Genomic DNA, 17,482 nt, shown 5'->3' with positions numbered 1-17,482 from the left:
GTTATAAAATGTGGGCCCTTGAATCTCCCTGGGACTTTGTGTTCGAAATAATCGGTCATATTGCATGTTTTGGTGGATCTCGATATCCTGCGCATGTCGTGGTAACATTGCGGGGAGTAAAGTACCGAGTCGCTTTGCCTTGAAATTCTATGGTACACGAGGAGGGTTCTACTCTAAAACATAACCACTGTGCGCTTGAAGCTTTTTGTTTTATCAATTCAAGTCTCTGGAGACATAGCATTTGCAATATGTTTGATTATTTTGTTACAATGTTCGACAAGCTACCATGTTCAACATGGGGCAAGACAGCATAGCTGAAAAATAAACCGCTGCCGATATTAAAAGGCTAAATCGCACATGTGGTCATCCGCTAATCCAAACTGTTCGCCTTCAAGTTTCACATCACAAATATACTACTCGACAGATGTATGATCCAAGATATCTGATTAATGGTGCCTCAGAACTCTCACTGCAAAATTCAGGAAACTTCGGCAGTAGACAGTAAGCACAACATCAACGTCACCGACGAATAGACGAACACAATCCTTTGATACCACTCTCGATACTCAATGCAACGGAGGAGCTTGCAGATGTGAAGTGATTTCATATGTCAGGTTGCCCAAGAGAGTAACTTTGCAAGCTGTTTGTGCCAATTGTTATCCAAAAGGTCTACCTGCGAGCTTGTGACTGGGTATGTGTCCCAGTGCCGTGCTGTGCCGTGGTATAATATTGTATAGGAGGAAGAATCTCGATGGTAACTAGCATAGTAGGCCCTATTCTACAATCTCAAGAAGCAGTTATTGATTATCTACTGAGTGAGCAATGGTGGACTGAAATCAAACAATGGATATCGCTCACGCATCATGTCCAATTCACTTGCTGTCTCATTGTCAATGTGTTCTTGGGGGAATCTTAACACACCGACCACTATGTTGCAATGCCGATGATGCGTGCAGAAGCTGATTGAGGCATCTTCGATGAGGTGTATTTCGTATGCTGATATGAGGTTGAAATGATTATATTGTAACCCCTTCCATTGCGTCCCAGTGCTTTCATGGGTTCTACTTCGCGTTTGCCGTCGAATGTACCCGATACATTGCTTGCTGTAAAGATGATAACTCCATAGTGTAAAAGAAGGAGCAAGAGAATTTGAAGGTGTTATAGGATAGAGGGAGAAAGAGATGGGAGATGGGTAGTATGAGGTATGAGGTATGAGGTGATGATTTGCACGGTCTAAACGATGATAGGATAATGGATCGAGTTGAATGTACATCTAGCTACTCCTTCCTTCCCATGCGAATAAGACGAAATGTTCGGACCGATGTTCTCCTTTAATGTTGGTGTTTGAGATGTCTATCATGACATATCCACCATGATATATCTACCATGATACATTTCAATCCAAGCTGCTATGCATAGTACCACAGCAATATTTCAAAGCACCGTTTGAAAGTTAAAGCAATCTACGAACCGATATCCTGCCCGATAATTGCGTACCTAAGAAATGACATACAATTCTCATTGACCAATATGGACAAGCCAACTATATATCAAATAACCTACCAGTCGATATGTTCATGATCTTATGTATAAACACAACTGATAGCGCGGAGATCACATTCGTCCTTGGTTGAGTGGTGTATCATTTCCACATCACGGGATAGGTTAACACGAACAAGACTGCGAAGATGTCAAGTGTTCACCTCAACGACATAGTGAGCAGCTTCATATGGTAAATCGTCAATACCGTTAGAGAAATTATAAACATATCTCCTCAACCCCGCCGTCAAAATCTCTACCCCTCTTTCAAAGTTTCTCCTTAGCCGACGCCCACGATTCTTCGCTCTTTTTCCGCCTTCCTACACTTGCATGTAGCGTGGGATTTTTCTACTCCCCCCCCTCTCGACTTTTACAACCAGCCCGATTCTCGCCTTTCTATTACAGTGTATGTACCTAGTTAGCAGAAAAAACTTTTCAGATCAAATTAATCCTCCCCTCCAATTCTGGAGAATAGGCAGCGGGTTTCTCCTTACTTTCATGTATTAAAGGTAAATTTCTTAGAAAATAATGATTTAGATTCAGACTCGTTTCATTGAGTGGTCAGCAAGACATGCATGACTGGAACTTGGAAAGTTGGCTTGGATTTGTAGTCGTATCTTAATATAATTACCATTGCTTATGCTCTTGTCCTCTGGAGAGCTTTTGCAAGTGATGAATATGGTACTGAGGTACTGACTCCCAGCACTGAGGTGAATCTTTCCGTCGTGTCAAAGCTTCTTGTACTGTGCAGAATAGTGGTGACGCTTGTGGACTAGAAACTAGAGGGATCGAGATGGTAATGAAATAAAAGTATATGAATACAAAAGCTCCACGCGTGGAAGTGGAGGGCCTGTCGTTTTCCATGATTCATTGCTTGAGAACTGATATTGAATTTGAAAGTACACTCGTTAGTGATATGCGGATTTATACGTCATGAGGTTAAGGATGACGTTCAAGTACAATGTGTGGTAAAGTTTTACAATATCATTGATTGGTATGGTTTTGCGCAGCTATTAATGATCGTCCCATACGCGCGAATGAGTAACCTGAAGTTTTCAAGTCTAACTTGGATAACAATCATGTAGCAAGCTTTGCCATACTGGTGGGAAGCTCGAGAACGCGCTATGAACGCTATCCACACTCGAATTCATCACGATGAATCAGAGAATAAGAAAAGACTGAAAGGCAAAGTGTTTGCGAACAGTCAAACTCAAACATGAAATTGGTGAAATGCAGCATTAGATAGTACCCCTAAATTTTGGTCCACGCTATGCATTCTAAAACCGTACTCTTTAATATCCCAAACTCCATTTTCCCAATCCATTCTCATCATATGCATTTCTTTCCTAAGCAGGTCTCCTCCTCGCAAATTCCTCCAAATCTGTTTTCGTCGCCACTCCCAACACAAATCTTCTCCTCTCATCCGTCACAACGGCAAACTCCTGTTTGCCCGCCTCGCCATTCTCTCCCCCGCTGAAAAATAACTCTAAATCTTCCAACGGCGTATCCATAGTAATAACCTTGTAAACCTTTCCCTTCCTCCTGAATTTTACCATGGCTTTAGATACCTCGTCTGATTCTTGCACTTTTCCTGTCTCGAGCAAGATGCGTAGATGGGGAATGGAGAGGTAGCCTAGGAGAGCGCGGGTGTCGGGGGTTACGACGGTGAGATGTGTGTAATCGCGTTCGAAGGCGCTCATAAGAGCGTATGAGATGGGATCGGTAGGGTTACAGGAGAGGGCAGAGGGAGGGTCGAGATCTTCGACTGTGGCCTAGATGAGTGGTTTGGTTAGCATATTTGTTTACGCCCATCTATAGTCATAGTCATAGCTGGGTGAAGGTAAGGGTATAGTATGTGTACGTACTCCTCTATAACGATTTGCCAATTTTGAAAGACCGGATTTAGGTGATGAAGCCATCTCTGCTGGATTTGAGGTGGCGGGTGTTGTTATTTGATTGGGTATAATGTTGGACATTTGAATAGATGTTAGTTTAAGAGGTAGGTAGGTATATTCACGATCAACAAAGTAACAAATAATAATTTTATGGTGGGGAGGAAATGGTGGGGTAAATTGTCATTTAGGCGGGGCGGGACCGGAATTGACGTGGTAGAAGGTAGGGAAGGAAGTCTATACAGCGTGTGTGTGTGTTCGTTCCTGTGCCTAGAAGCTTTTTCCGCGTTTGTGAATAGCTTCAATTCCGGAACGTACCTACCTATGTATCATTATCACGTGGTTTGAAGCACATGTTGCAAGGCACTGACCGAATCTTTGAATTACTGATCGAGGGTTACTCATCGGTAGGAAGCACCTCGGATCACCAGATATCATGCAGCATTCTACCTCGTACAAAGCAATTGAGCTTTCACCATCTACTTCGTTGTACCTGAGAATCATGCGAAAGAATCCATCATCCCACAGAAGTCTTGGTATCGTTCACAATCGAGCCGGGCAACAATTCTTACATCGTATTGAAATCAACGTTCCTGCCCGTTCCCATCCGATGAATTGATCAGTGCCAACCTCGCACAAGGGATGGAGATACCATCTAGACTTTGTACCGTATACAGTCGCGTATCATTGGCCGTTGAACTTATTGCTTCAGCGTCAAAACTGGGTCAAGCTGTCTCATCCATCCGGATTATCCATTCAATCCAACTTTCCTCAGATTATTTAACAATTAAGCATCGCATCTCATCTCATCACATTTCTTTTCATTCCTCACTTACAAGCAATCACTCTTCTCATTCACTCAATCTTCAAAATGCCTTCAATTTTTCCCTCTCAAAATACTCTTCACGATGCATTCCATTCTCCAAATCCCTACGGTCGCCGAACTGAACCATCAATTCAAGCACGTACCACTCCCGTATCAAAGCGCCGCACCCCACTTCAAGCTCGTCCAGAGCTCTATACAGCTTGGTCTGTCGTCGACGATGCGAAAAATAAAGCCAATGCATTGAGTGCAGAAGCTACAAAGGAGTTTGACAAAGCTAGCACGGCTGCTCAAGCTAAAACTGGCAAAATCGAGTTGTATTCACCAAAGTTCTATGCGGCATGTACTTTTGGTGGATTGCTTGCTTGTGTGAGTTATCTCTATCTACCTACAATCTATCCTATGATCTCAAGGAGTTTGGATTGCAAGGGGACTATCTATCTATCAGTTTGAAACTTCCTCCATGACGCCTATTCTGAAGTATCTGGATTCGCGTCGAAAATTTTACCCTTTCCGTTCCCCTCAGCTATTTCGCTTCCTCTAATGGAGCATTTCACCCACTACTACACAAGGATGTCAATTGCGAGTCTTTGCATTCAATCAATCCATTGGCGAGACTTTGCCTTATTGATTAGTTTTACTGCCATGCGGAACTGGTCCAATCTTTCAAAACTCTTCAAGTAAACTAGCAAAACTCTACTTTGTGCCATCACCACATCAGTACTTCCCCTCAACCAAAAAAGTTTTGTCGATGTTAGGATCGGTGATTGAACGCCTAACTTTCTTCTCCCATCGAAACTTCGATAGATAGACCTTGCAAGGACTCACTTCCCATTCATCACTCAACTCGTAACTGACCACTCAACCTCCCCACTAACATCCCGCAGGGTCTCACCCATACAACGGTCACTCCCCTCGATCTAGTAAAATGTCGTCGCCAAGTCGATTCCAAAATGTACACCGGCAACTTCCAAGCCTGGGGTAAAATATTCCGCGCCGAAGGTTTCCGTGGCATCATGACAGGATGGGGTCCAACATTCTTCGGTTACTCCGCTCAAGGAGCCTTCAAATACGGTGGGTATGAATACTTCAAGAAATTCTACGCCGACCTGGCTGGCCCTGAGAATGCATACAAGTACAAAACATGGCTTTACCTCTCTGCCAGCGCATCCGCAGAGTTTATTGCGGATGTGGCTCTTTGTCCTTTCGAGGCCGTGAAGGTTAGAATGCAAACTACCGTTCCACCGTTCGCAAAAGGTACTTCAGATGGTCTTTCCAAGATCATATCGAAAGAAGGCTATGCCGGACTATACAAGGGCTTGTATCCTCTTTGGGGACGACAAATCCCGTATACCATGATGAAATTCGCATCTTTTGAGACGATCGTAGAAATGATTTACGATCGTCTTCCAGGTCAAAAATCAGACTATGGTAAAGCTGCTCAAACAGGTGTTTCGTTCACCGGTGGTTACTTGGCCGGTATTCTTTGCGCAATTGTTTCACATCCTGCTGATGTTATGGTGAGTCCCCTTGTTACCACCAGTCTCTACATAACCCTTAACTCATACGCGATATCTAGGTGTCCAAGTTAAACGCCACCCGACTTCCCAGTGAAGCATTTGGTGCTGCTACCGGACGTATCTACAAAGATATTGGATTCCGTGGTCTCTGGAATGGTCTTCCTGTTCGTATTGTTATGATTGGTACTCTGACTGGTTTGCAATGGATGATCTATGTAAGTTTCCCCATATCAATTTTGACGTGGGTCTTGTTGACGGTGTTATAGGATTACTTCAAGATTTTCATGGGACTGCCTACTACAGGCGGAGCTGCGCCTGTTGAAAAAGTAGCTAAGTAAGGTAATGAATACTCGGAGACAAACTGGAAGACTAGAGATGAGGAGAACAGACTCGAAACAAAAATGTGTTTCTGATCCTGTATAATTGTAATTCAAGGAACAACTATTTTCCCAATGCCCCTCTGGAGAATTGAATCATAAGGAGTGAGTCCATTTGTGATAGAAGCAATGAGGCGACAAATGCACGTGTATTTCATGATTGGGACTTGATTACTCGAATATACTGATAATATCTTCTGTTATAGATGTTAAGGTCCTATTCTGATTCCTTCCATCAGAAATTCTCCCCTTGGGGGTGTGATCTACTCCTCGAGCTGAATCGGGAGTCAGAATCATCATTATTATGAGAGGTACTAAGGCTGTGTCTACAAAGAATCATAGACGTGGAAATTATCACGATACTAGGAAGATAAAGAGAAGTATGTTCAAACCACGATATTTTAATCCAATAAATTAATGTTGATCAAAACAGTGAAGACTATTTTGCTCAATGTTCACTATGCTCGGATGAGTCGGTTCGGCTGAAAATTCCGACGCACTTAGACTTCCCCACTCCCACGCATCGTGTGAATCGTGTCCCGCGTGTCTGCTGCCATTTCGGCAGTCTGAATGGTTTTGTAAGTTCATTACGCAGTGGCGCGATGTCATGTTTCGATTTAGCGTGTATCTCAGCGGGGCTCACTTTTAGCGGCTAATGTTTGTCGGTAACCACGGAAAGCATGTTCTTACCTCTCCCAATCGAGAACTCTTTCTCAATCGTTCCCTGCGAGATATTACAACGTATAATCCACAGCAAAATTAGCAAGGATGGATCATCACAATGAAGCAGTTTCTATCATTGCCTCATCAGTCAAGCAATTTTATGAACGAAAAGAGGCATTCAGGTTATACCATGGTTCAACGAACAGTACACGAGACTCTAACCGTCGTAGAGACCGTATGGTTGATACAAGCAAGCTAGATCGGGTACTCAAGGTAGATACCGAGAAAAGAACGGCTCTTGTTGAACCAAATGTACCAATGGATAGCCTCGCCGCAGAAACTCTTCGTTATGGCCTGGTTCCTCCAGTGGTTATGGAATTCCCGGGTATCACGACTGGAGGAGGCTTTGCTGGTACTTCTGGAGAGAGTAGCTCTTTTAAATATGGCTTCTTTGATCGCACTGTCAATTGGATCGAGATGGTTCTTGCAAACGGCGAGATCGTGTCAGCTTCCAAGGATGTGAATTCGGATCTCTTCTATGGTGCTGCATCGTCTTTTGGGACATTAGGAGTTACCACTTTGATTGAGCTGCAGCTAATCGAAGCCAAAACATACGTTGAGTTGACATATATAAATATACAAAGCATGGCTCAAGGAATACAAAAGATCGAAGAAATCTCCAAGGATCCAAATGTTGACTACCTCGATGGAATTTTGTTCAGGAAAGAGGCTGGTGTCATCTGTTCCGGACGCTTGGTTGATGAGATTACCCCAAATACCAAGGTTCAGCGTTTCACGAGAAATTCAGATCCTTGGTTCTATCTCCATGCAAAGAAACTGCATGATAAGAGCTCCGGATCAGTCACAGAAATGATACCCCTTGTTGATTACCTGTTTAGATATGACCGAGGCGGTTTCTGGGTTGCTAGATATGCCTATAGGTAAAGGGAAATTATATTTCAAGGTTAATCTCACACTGACTTCTGCTAGATACTTCATTACCCCTTTCAACCGTATCACGCGCCGTCTACTCGACTACTTCATGCACACGCGAGTGATGTATCACGCATTACATCAAAGCGGGCTTTCAAAAAAGTATATAATTCAGGATGTGGCAATTCCGTATCCACGTAGCACCGACTTCGTCGAATATCTAGACAAAGATTTCGGCCAGTGGCCCATTTGGCTGTGTCCACTGCGTCAAAGCGGGATATCCAGCGACTCACCGCTTGGTCTTCTCGCGGAAAGGAAAGAGAATTCATCTACTCCTAAAATGTTGCTCAATTTTGGAGTCTGGGGACCAGGACCAAATAATCGTGATGCTTTCATATCATGGAACCAGAAATTCGAACATAAGGTTCGAGAATTGGGTGGCCAGAAATGGCTATATGCTCATGCCTATTATACAGAAGAGGAATTCGATGAAATTTATAATCGTAAGGAGTACGATGCTCTTCGTGTCAAATATCATGCCACACACCTTCCTAGTATCTACGATAAAGTCAAAGTTGATGTAGATTCGGAGCAAAAGAAATTGCAGGCATCGTGGAGTTTGTGGCTGCTGGCAATCTTCTGGAGTATATGGCCATTGAGCGGGCTATATGGAGTATACAAGGCCTTTTTGGGTGGAGATTACCTTTTGCCAAAAGTCCAGGTATCAAGCAAAACACAAAAGTTCAAAAAATAGGCTGAAGTGATGTCTGATAATTAAACACTTCAATGTACTATAATCTTAAAAGTTTCGTGCATGATAACTTATATTTCTTCCATTTTTGCTATGAAAGTTTGGTCTAAAGCTTTGCTTTGAGTAGGTAGAAATATGATGTAATTTTGAAATTGAAGATTAAGGGAATCCCATAATTTTCCAACGCTCCATATTACATTTCATTCTCAGTGCCTTGCTTATCTGAGTATTCGCTTTAGGTCACGACTCTCAACGGTTAATTCATATAGTTCTTGAGAGAATGTTCTTCGTTGAATTGCAATTTCTATTCATCTAACGCTAGTCGATATATCTTCACTGGGCTCTAGATTTTGATTTCTATACTTGAGGTTTCGCTTATATAGATACTCGTCTAGTAATCCAATGAGTGCCAATACCTACCTAATTACCTATCTCAATCTTTAAATGCATCGTAGTAGTCTTTCGGAACTTAAAAGTTTGAAGAGTTTGATAAGAGGGTGTTGGTTTTACTTTATCGATTTTGATAAATAGGGAAGAGGTGCTGGATTTTGAGATCTTCCAAGGTTAGTTTAGCTGTATGAAAGTATGAGAGAAGGGGTGGGATGAACAAAATCGGATGGAGAGAAGTAGGTAGGTATTGATGTATACGAATGTATCGGCTTGTTGTGCGGTTGGGTTCAGAGCTCTTTTTGGTGTGTTGTTGTAAGTTATGTTATTATTAGGATTGTTTGAGGCTATCTGGTATTCGGCTAGATATAAAAGGTTTTTTGATTTGTGTTTGTGTTTGTGTTCCTGTTTGTAGGTTTGAAGTGGTAGAGATTAGGTTGCTATTAGTAGTCATTGAGTGGTGGGAATTTTTTATGTGGGATGGGTGGATGCTGCGGATCGGGAGATGTTGGGGTGGTGTGTGGATGATGGGGATATGGATAGGAATATGGATATGAATGAGATGAGCGGTTTGGATAGTTCGGTCTTGAATATGGAGTTTGGGAGTGGAGCAAGAGCTCGAGATTAGAGATCTACTTTGAGATTGGATGAGCACACAAATAAAGCATGTTTGAGTCTATAATCGATGGGTGAATCTTCTTTATGTATTATCGTCTCAAGTAACGAGGCTACCATCACAGCCTTCCGTATTCATGACTTTCAGATTCGCATCTTGAAAAACAATCTGCAAGAAAGAATAGGAACAACAACAACAACAAAAAATAATACTGTCTCCGTTACCTCACCACTCAACTCACCAAGAGATGCAAGCAAACAACCAATTTGAAAGCGCGTCGCCGGAGAAGCGACCGCTTTCAAAGAGAGGGAAGAAAAATCTCGCAGTATGTTGTACTTTATCATCGTTTTTGCATGGATATATCTACACTTGATTTTTTGCGAGGCTAGGGCTAATGCATTCTGCAGAAACGATTGAAGAAGAAAGAGGAGAGAATTACTGCGAAGAATGAGAATCGGAGAGAGAAGAGAAAGAAGCAGAAGCAGAAATTGGAGTTGGCGGAGAGAGAGAAGAGGGAAAGAGAACTGTTGATGGAGAGAATAGGAACGTTGGGGATGGAGGAGAAGAAAGTGGAGATGAGTGGAGTTATGTTTGAAGGATATCGGGAGAATAGAGAGGTCGATGATGGAGATAATGATGAGGATGATGAGGAAGATAATGAAATTAGAGATTAAAGTTGGAGATGAGCAAGGAGATGAGTGAGGTAAACGTAGAAAGATGCAAGAAATCACAATGGGGATATAATCAAATGGTAAAATGAATGTCTTTTTATTGTTTGTTCGTGTATCAGTCCCAATAAACGAACCCCTCCAAGTCGCCCCAACCTCGAATGAACGAAAAGAAACACAAGCAGCGCGCATGCAATGTATTCGTGTTGAAGAGTGACCAAGAAGCTCAAACTACATAAAAACCGTCCATCCCTACCATCTCGGACCATCTCCACTTCCGTATGAATATCTCGCAGAAACACACAAAATTCGCCGACTCCGTACATTTCTCCTAACTGCCACGATCCATCAATCACAATCCAACTCCTGTCCCGAGACTGCAAGAGTGGCATTGAGCGAGAAATCCGGTGCGTCCGCAGCGAGGACATTTATCTGTTTGTTTTTTGTTGCTGGGAGTTGTGGAGGTCTTTTGACCTGGTTTTGCTGGCTCTTCCTTGGTGGCTGCTGGATTTGTTTTGGGTTCTGTCTTTGGTTGCTCCGCTTTGGCTGGCTGAGATTGAGACTGGCCTTTGGCGGATACCTCCTGGGAATTCATCTTGTGTGTTGATAACTTCGGGGTTGATGAGATAGAGAAAGTGGTAGGTAGGGTGTGGCGCGCTGTGTGTTCTGATACTGAATGGCAGTTATGCACACGCTATGTAAACGCCTGGGAGCTGTGTAGTTAATACGGTAACGTTTTGTGATGTTGCAAGAGGAACAGAGAAGATGAAAAGATTGTGCCATTTTCTAGTTATTTCAAGCAGTCATAAACGCTGCTCTGGCAATCTTCTGACTGAATTGTTCATTAGGTACTGTGCATACAGTAATGCGGTACAGTAGTATAGAGGAAAATCTGAGATGATTCATTGAGTCGAGGTACATGATTGGAAAGCATAAAAATCGGCTGTAGGAGTTGATTTTCTGACGCAAATAGAATGGGGATTCGAGGCGCATTAACGCTGATGGTAACATACAGAGAGAAAGGTAGAACGAAGCTGGAGATCAAAGTATGGTCAAAGCCCGCCTTCTTTGAGATGTACGGCTTCTTGATTCGGTGCTGTAGTAGTTTATTTTTGGAACGTATATTCAGTCATTGTGAAAAGATGAACCTTGATACAAATCTTCAACGTGCAAGTCATTCGATGCTGCGTGTCTATTGTCATCCCATCCCCTTCGCTTAAGAACCTAACTCCACAATTATCAAATACCACTCCACTCTTAAGATAAATACTCAACGGGTTCAGAAGAATATAGCGGAGGCACTGCGGTAGTCAGCGATATATTCAAAGTCAGATTGCTAATAATTGAGAACACCATCCCCATGAGAGGTGGTGCTGTACTGAGATATTGGATTCGAAGCTCAAGAATACCGAAGTTTATACGCATAAATCCAGCAGAACAATAATTGTAATACTATATAAGAGAGTGGACTTGACGATAAGAGAGAATCTGCTAACAAGATAAATTCATAACCTTGGGAGAAGGTACATGCACCCGTGAGTGTTTGATGAGAATGAATTCCGAACGACCTGCTTAACCTCGAGAAAATACTTCCACTGCGGAAAGTCCTTAGCAAAGTTGACAATCCTTCCTTGATGCCGAGATAAATGTTACTATTGAGATCTTCTTTCGAATCACAAGCCAATTTTTTTATTAAAACGGAAGACCACTTTCTCTTGGATGATTGATTGATCTGTAGGGTGGCTGCGAAAATATCCCTAACCATATCGTCGCCCTTCTGAAATCCTAGATAAGTAGATACAAAGGGCAAAGCCGATTCAATAATAAACATAACCTCATGCCTCACGCGCGCAATCATTCCAACATTTGATTTTGGTGGACCCTTACTATTCTTTGGTCTCAATATGTGGAGCTTCGCTAATGAGAAACTATGGTACATATGTTCAAACACTTCGCTTACCTCCATCAATTTAATGACAAAAAAGTAGTCTGGCAGTATTGGTGAGCCGGTTGCCTTCATCTGTGCTTGGATGTTTGTTACCGAGTGGTGCCCTGTTAGACGAGTTTAATGGAGAGTTGTAACATTAGGGTTTCGACCTGAAGTTTTGCATTTTTTGGCTCCCTTTCCCTTTAATTTTATTTCTTCATGCAAGAGTCGCCTTTTTTTGGTTGTGATAGTTTTGATGGCTGCGGTGGTTGTGGAGCTTGGTAAGCGAATGATATAGATTTTGCAAAACCGTTGTTGACTTGAAGGTGACGCGATCCACTTTGCGCGAGGGAGTATTCACTTCACGCGGCCGCGCGACCCAAGAATTAATTCGCAAATCACATTAACATGACATAACGTGAAATCAGACTTGCGAGATGAAATGTATTGAATTCTCACTCAAAGCCATGCGTTATGATGCAAGCTTGCCATATAGGCCATCTAAACCAGTATGTGAGAGTTCTTAAAGGTACAGTCTGCATCTCAAACTCTCAAGCCCCCAAAGATCATCAATTCTTCGCATTTCCACGACCAATTCCTTTACCACTTCCTTTGCTACTTCCTTCGCCTGTCTCAGCCTCGTATTTTGGTTCAAACTATGGCGAACGATGTATTAGCTTAAAGTCTATGAATTCAAAGAGGGGAAACGTACAACAGATGTCTTGCGGAGCACTTTGGTAACGCGCTTTGTAACGGCTTTGTGATCGGTGTCGACCTGAAGCATACGATTGCCTGCCTTATTCTCCTGACTTTGACGGTCCAACTCAGCCTGGGCGATGCGACTGGCTTCGTTCTCTTCGGCTCTCTCCTTTTCTGCTCGCTTGGTATCTTTTATCTCTTCCAAACGTTCCCGCTCCTCACTTTCTGGCTAGAGACAATTAGAGCTAGATATGCAACGAAGATCAGAAATATACTTACGGACAATCTTGATGAATAATCATTGATACCAAGAGGCTTAAGATAGCTATAATCCTTGGGTGGTTGAGGCTCAGGGGAAGGAGAGCGATTCATGAGACGCGAAGGATACTTGACAGGGGCACGGCGAATGGTGTTTCCATACTCATCCTCATCGTCGGATGGCATAAGACCTGATATGGTGGATGAAGGGGTAATGTTGGCTGAGATTAGAATTGATGGATGTGTGATGAGATGCTAGTACTGCAATAGCTCGCGATTTTGGAAGAGAAGTAGGATGATGGAGGAAGGTGGGTTTTCACAAAAAGAAAGAGAAGCAAGAGGGAAAGAGGCGCGGCTCTTATACACAGTTTCTCAGACTTGGAGATTCACTGAATGCTTAGAGTGCGGTGCTATGTGAGAATCTACTTACCCTGAAGGGTAGTCATTCACTCTTGTAGTCTCATTATGCACGAGTAGATGGAATGTTATGATAGGATCACAGCTTATATCGGAGTCTGGTTGAGGGGTTCATGCAGATAGTTTCTTCATTCTCTGCAAGTCTCGGCACAGAATCGTTCGATTTCCGGCTCAAAGTAAGTAGAGAACTTGCTCATGGATGAGTAGATGATATAATTTTATTGGGTAGCAGCTGCAAATTGGGTGAACTTGACAGATTCATCTTAATTGCGTGCTCATAAACTGAAATTTGCGGCTCGGTGTGAGTTTTTACCACGTGGATTATTCCGAGTACTTGCTCAGATAGCAGTGTTGAAGGTGAATGATGCTCACAAGATAATTCTGATACGGCTTTGACCGGCTTCGATTCAAGATGACGGCAAATGTCGATCTATCTTCATGCTTTCAAGCTGCAAGTAGATGAATCTTATCCGAAGGTCGTATAATACCATTAGGTACCTAGCTAGCTGGAGGTATATACAGAGATTAATTTCCCTATAGTATTGTCTAATTGCCCTTCGAATATTCTAACGGAGATCAGCACCAAATCCCCGTTCTCGTCTAATACTATATTAGATATCTAGAGCTATCAAAAACATTATATTAGCATCTAATGTCTAGTGAAAGTTTTAAACTGAGAATCAACATCACATGATTCTCTGGTACTAGTGCTTGCTGCTGGTAACTCATTATTGGTACTTTGGCACGTTTTTGGAGGAAAGAAGACTCGGAACTCTTGGTGTGGAGCAATTCGTATAAGCGAGTTATATACGGACCGCAATCTTTAAATTGGCAACCTTCTTGGCGATACGACTACTTTTGCTTTGGGACGAACATATTTGACTTACACTGGAACTAGTGAGTAAAATACATGAGCCGCAGGCCCTGCAGCAGCCATAAGGGGCGAAAGTCAATATATATATATATATACATATCATTTACTTGCAGCTTACTGCCTGTCCATATGCGACCAACAAGACAATGTGGTACTGGAAAAGCGAGAGCGGCTTTCAATCGTACGAAAGGGAAATAAGCGATGGGGGGGGGGAGGGTGAGTAGTACATGAGAGAAGGAGGGTCCATATAGTTTGACGAATGCTGCAAGGTTCGCATGAGGAATCAAAATCATCGATCTCAAAAAGATTGCACGTTATGTTATTGCTTATTATCCCGACGCCAGGTGATTTACATAAAAAGGCAGGTGCGACTTCATGGTATGACTATCTCAATTCCTTGAGGTAGTCGATATGGAGGAGTTGAACGGTCATCAGCTCTTTCCTGGTAATAATTAATATTGATGTGCTTGCTTGAGAAGTATATAAAGACTACTTTTCAACGAAAACTTATCCTCAACAACAACACTATCATCTTTAACAATCATCATCTTCGGAAAATATTGTATTCATTAAAGTATTTTATTTCTTAATATCACTCCCAACACACACCATCCTCCGACATGAAGCTCCTTATTGTCGGCTCGACCGACATACTTGGGCAGGAACTTGTCAAACAAGCTCTTGACAACATCGAAGTCACATCTATCATAGCTATATCGGGTCGTAATACAGTGCCACCGCAAGTACCTAGTGGCGTTTCGAAATTGGTGACGTGCGCGTTTCCCGAAACAACTCAGGACTGGCAAAGACTAGATGTCGATGCTTCTGCAATGGTTGCTTGTATTTGGTATAGACACATCTCCTAATCAAATTCTTTCATTGTTGAACAGTAGCCGGGACTACTTGACACACCTTCACTATTTATTTCAGATTCTGACTCGAGCCTGCAGGAACATTAAGCCAGGTCGGAGCGGATCAAATAATAAACCTGATTACTACGACCAAGTGTACCATCTCGATGAAATTAGATACGGCATGGAATGGATAGCGAGGCGACGGGGACCAAATTTCACGATCCCTGCGTCCGCTGAAGTGACCCCCCTTAGGTTCATTTACGTGAGCAGTTCGCGAGCCAAAGTACTCCAGAAGGTGAATAAAACTCCGACTTCACGTTCGATACAGGTGAGTCACTCCCTTATATGAAGTTTCGAGAATGAAACAATAGTACTGATTATATATCTGCAGGGAGTCGGAGAGCAAAGAGTTTTGAGTTCCGCGAGAGATCTTAGTGGACATGTGCAGGCATGTGTCGCAAAGCCGGGACACATCATACGACACGGGGACGGTAAAGGTTTGAAAGAAATGGTGCATACTGCTGGATCATGGGTTCGAGACGGTCTTATAGGCCGGCTGCCAAGAATTCAGGTAGAGAAAGCCGCGGCTGCGCTTCTGGATAAAGCTATCACGGGTAATCACCCAGAAACTCTCTATAATAGGGATTTGATCAGAATTGGGGAAATGTCGCTCAGAGACCCAGAGGACTTTGTGACAGATGAACAGGCTGAACAGACGAGTGGACAAGCAGGAGAGGCGGGCGAACAAGAAGAAGAGGCGGGTAAACAGGCAGCACAGACGGTTCAAGACGTTTAAGAAGCCTACTTCCAGACAATATCTATAAATAGGTACAGCGTTTATACAGTAGCACTTGAGTGTTATCTTTAGCAATACACGTACGTATACTATCAGCAGAAATAATCAGCTGTTCAGAAAGCCTGGTTCCAACCTTTATTTTTGAAGAAAGTGTCACCCTGACTTTCCAATTTTGGAGTAGACGGTACTCGTGTATTGAAGTGTCGCATCGCTTGACGCGTACCTCACTCTCGCGTACTTGATAAATGATTCTACCTCCTGATCAATAACCCAATGACAAGTCTAAACTCCCTTCGATACATGCTCATACTGCATCGATATTTGCATTGGATGTGACCGGAACGAACAAACAGAAAGCGTGCGAATGATCCTCTTAATCCCAATCACAATCTCAAGCTTTACCCTATTGTATACCTAGGTAGAACTCCCAGTACTTCAAGCTTCAATCACGCTCCCGACGCTGCTTAACTTTAACAGTTCGACATAACGCAGCTGAAAACCCCCGAAACTCATACCATAAACCTCCATCTCCCCAAATCCCAATATGCACACATCTCCAGGGCTCACTCAACGCCTCCCATTCCAGTATTTTAACAAGGGTCTGAGACTTCAACTATACTAAAAGTACTTCCCCTCTCTCCGGATACTTTGCCGAAGTCATCATATCACACTTTTGTAGGTTCTTCTAGCTTCAAGTATGACGCTAATCATAACTCCAATCACAAATCGGCAAACTGACTCCAGCACTTCGCTCAACAGTTCGCTTACCTATATCTTTGTAAAATATCAAGATAGTCACTACTATCACCATCACCATTACCATACCTGCAAATTAGCCACTTCCACTACTCCCAAGTACGGGAAACCCATATTCCCATTTCCCACCACTCCCAAATCACTAAATCCACCAAATCCATCAAAACCATCAATTTTCCACCCACAACTTCAACCAATAAAATACAATGAAATAAAGCACGATACAGTACAACACAACAAACCCATCCCCCAAATCCACCCCCAAAACACAAATCAAATCAATAGCTAAAACTCCTCCCCTCCCTTCCCTCAAAAAACCAAAACAAACCTCAAAACAACCCCGCCCGCCTCCCCAATGGAGCTATATCAGAATCACTCAATCCCCTCCTTCATTTGTTACATCAATCTATTTATCCATCATTCAATCCACATACTTCTTCACCTCCACCTCCACCTTCACCTCCACCTCCACCTTCACCTCCACCTCCACCTTCACCTCCACCTCCACCTTCACCTCCACCTCCACCTTCACCTCCACCTCCACCTCCACCATCACCTTCACCATACCTATCTATTTATCTATCCATCATCCCATCCACCATCCATCCCCCAACACCCCCCCCCAACAAACACCCCCCAATACCTCCAGAACTCCAAACCCCAAACCATTAACGAAAACCCCCTCTCCCCCCGCCTCCCTGTCTTTTATTTTTTTGATTTCCTGAATTTCAC

At 43.0% G+C, this 17,482-nt stretch overlaps 7 protein-coding genes across 7 annotated transcripts; 3 read left to right on the top strand and 4 right to left on the bottom strand.

Moving 5' to 3' along the window:
- Positions 1 to 2,597: 2,597 nt before the first annotated feature.
- On the bottom strand, positions 2,598 to 3,515 carry EAE97_010237 (uncharacterized protein; the record flags this gene model as incomplete). Its single annotated transcript, XM_038880752.1, has 2 exons — positions 2,598 to 3,311; positions 3,405 to 3,515. The coding sequence occupies 2 exons, from the start codon at positions 3,513 to 3,515 to the stop codon at positions 2,886 to 2,888; spliced, it is 537 nt and encodes a 178-aa protein (XP_038728462.1). The 3' UTR covers positions 2,598 to 2,885.
- Positions 3,516 to 3,593: 78 nt separating this feature from the next.
- EAE97_010236 (uncharacterized protein) lies at positions 3,594 to 6,237 on the top strand. The gene is made up of 4 exons (XM_038880751.1): positions 3,594 to 4,623; positions 5,142 to 5,774; positions 5,834 to 5,989; positions 6,041 to 6,237. The coding sequence occupies exons 1-4, from the start codon at positions 4,303 to 4,305 to the stop codon at positions 6,110 to 6,112; spliced, it is 1,182 nt and encodes a 393-aa protein (XP_038728461.1). The 5' UTR covers positions 3,594 to 4,302; the 3' UTR covers positions 6,113 to 6,237.
- Positions 6,238 to 6,919: 682 nt separating this feature from the next.
- EAE97_010235 (uncharacterized protein) lies at positions 6,920 to 8,501 on the top strand (the record flags this gene model as incomplete). Its single annotated transcript, XM_038880750.1, has 2 exons — positions 6,920 to 7,755; positions 7,805 to 8,501. 2 exons carry the CDS (start codon positions 6,920 to 6,922, stop codon positions 8,499 to 8,501), a joined length of 1,533 nt encoding a protein of 510 aa, XP_038728460.1.
- A 2,020-nt stretch (positions 8,502 to 10,521) lies between these two features.
- On the bottom strand, positions 10,522 to 10,764 carry EAE97_010234 (uncharacterized protein; the record flags this gene model as incomplete). The annotated part of the gene is made up of 1 exon (XM_038880749.1): positions 10,522 to 10,764. The coding sequence occupies one exon, from the start codon at positions 10,762 to 10,764 to the stop codon at positions 10,522 to 10,524; it is 243 nt and encodes an 80-aa protein (XP_038728459.1).
- Positions 10,765 to 12,665: 1,901 nt separating this feature from the next.
- EAE97_010233 (uncharacterized protein) lies at positions 12,666 to 13,499 on the bottom strand (the record flags this gene model as incomplete). Its single annotated transcript, XM_038880748.1, has 4 exons — positions 12,666 to 12,752; positions 12,809 to 13,024; positions 13,075 to 13,274; positions 13,484 to 13,499. The coding sequence occupies 4 exons, from the start codon at positions 13,497 to 13,499 to the stop codon at positions 12,666 to 12,668; spliced, it is 519 nt and encodes a 172-aa protein (XP_038728458.1).
- Positions 13,500 to 14,964: 1,465 nt separating this feature from the next.
- Positions 14,965 to 15,994, top strand: EAE97_010232 (uncharacterized protein; the record flags this gene model as incomplete). Its single annotated transcript, XM_038880747.1, has 3 exons — positions 14,965 to 15,191; positions 15,295 to 15,526; positions 15,590 to 15,994. 3 exons carry the CDS (start codon positions 14,965 to 14,967, stop codon positions 15,992 to 15,994), a joined length of 864 nt encoding a protein of 287 aa, XP_038728457.1.
- Positions 15,995 to 17,160: 1,166 nt separating this feature from the next.
- Positions 17,161 to 17,419, bottom strand: EAE97_010231 (uncharacterized protein; the record flags this gene model as incomplete). Its single annotated transcript, XM_038880746.1, has 2 exons — positions 17,161 to 17,317; positions 17,382 to 17,419. The coding sequence occupies 2 exons, from the start codon at positions 17,417 to 17,419 to the stop codon at positions 17,161 to 17,163; spliced, it is 195 nt and encodes a 64-aa protein (XP_038728456.1).
- Positions 17,420 to 17,482: the final 63 nt, after the last annotated feature.

This window comes from Botrytis byssoidea (assembly GCF_014898295.1).
Source record: "Botrytis byssoidea strain MUCL 94 chromosome Unknown BBYS_026, whole genome shotgun sequence".
Lineage (NCBI taxonomy): Eukaryota > Fungi > Ascomycota > Leotiomycetes > Helotiales > Sclerotiniaceae > Botrytis > Botrytis byssoidea.
Note: the sequence above shows the minus strand (reverse complement) of the source record. Positions and strands in the feature narration are given on the sequence as shown.

What these genes read in the sequence shown, in the direction of transcription:
- EAE97_010236 (XM_038880751.1), top strand. Translation starts at nt 4,303, where the DNA reads ATGCCTTCAATTTTTCCCTCTCAAAATACTCTTCACGATGCATTCCAT. An exon ending in TTGGTGGATTGCTTGCTTGT is followed by an intron (nt 4,624 to 5,141) that starts GTGAGTTATCTC and finishes AACATCCCGCAG; the next exon opens with GGTCTCACCCATACAACGGT. An exon ending in CACATCCTGCTGATGTTATG is followed by an intron (nt 5,775 to 5,833) that starts GTGAGTCCCCTT and finishes CGCGATATCTAG; the next exon opens with GTGTCCAAGTTAAACGCCAC.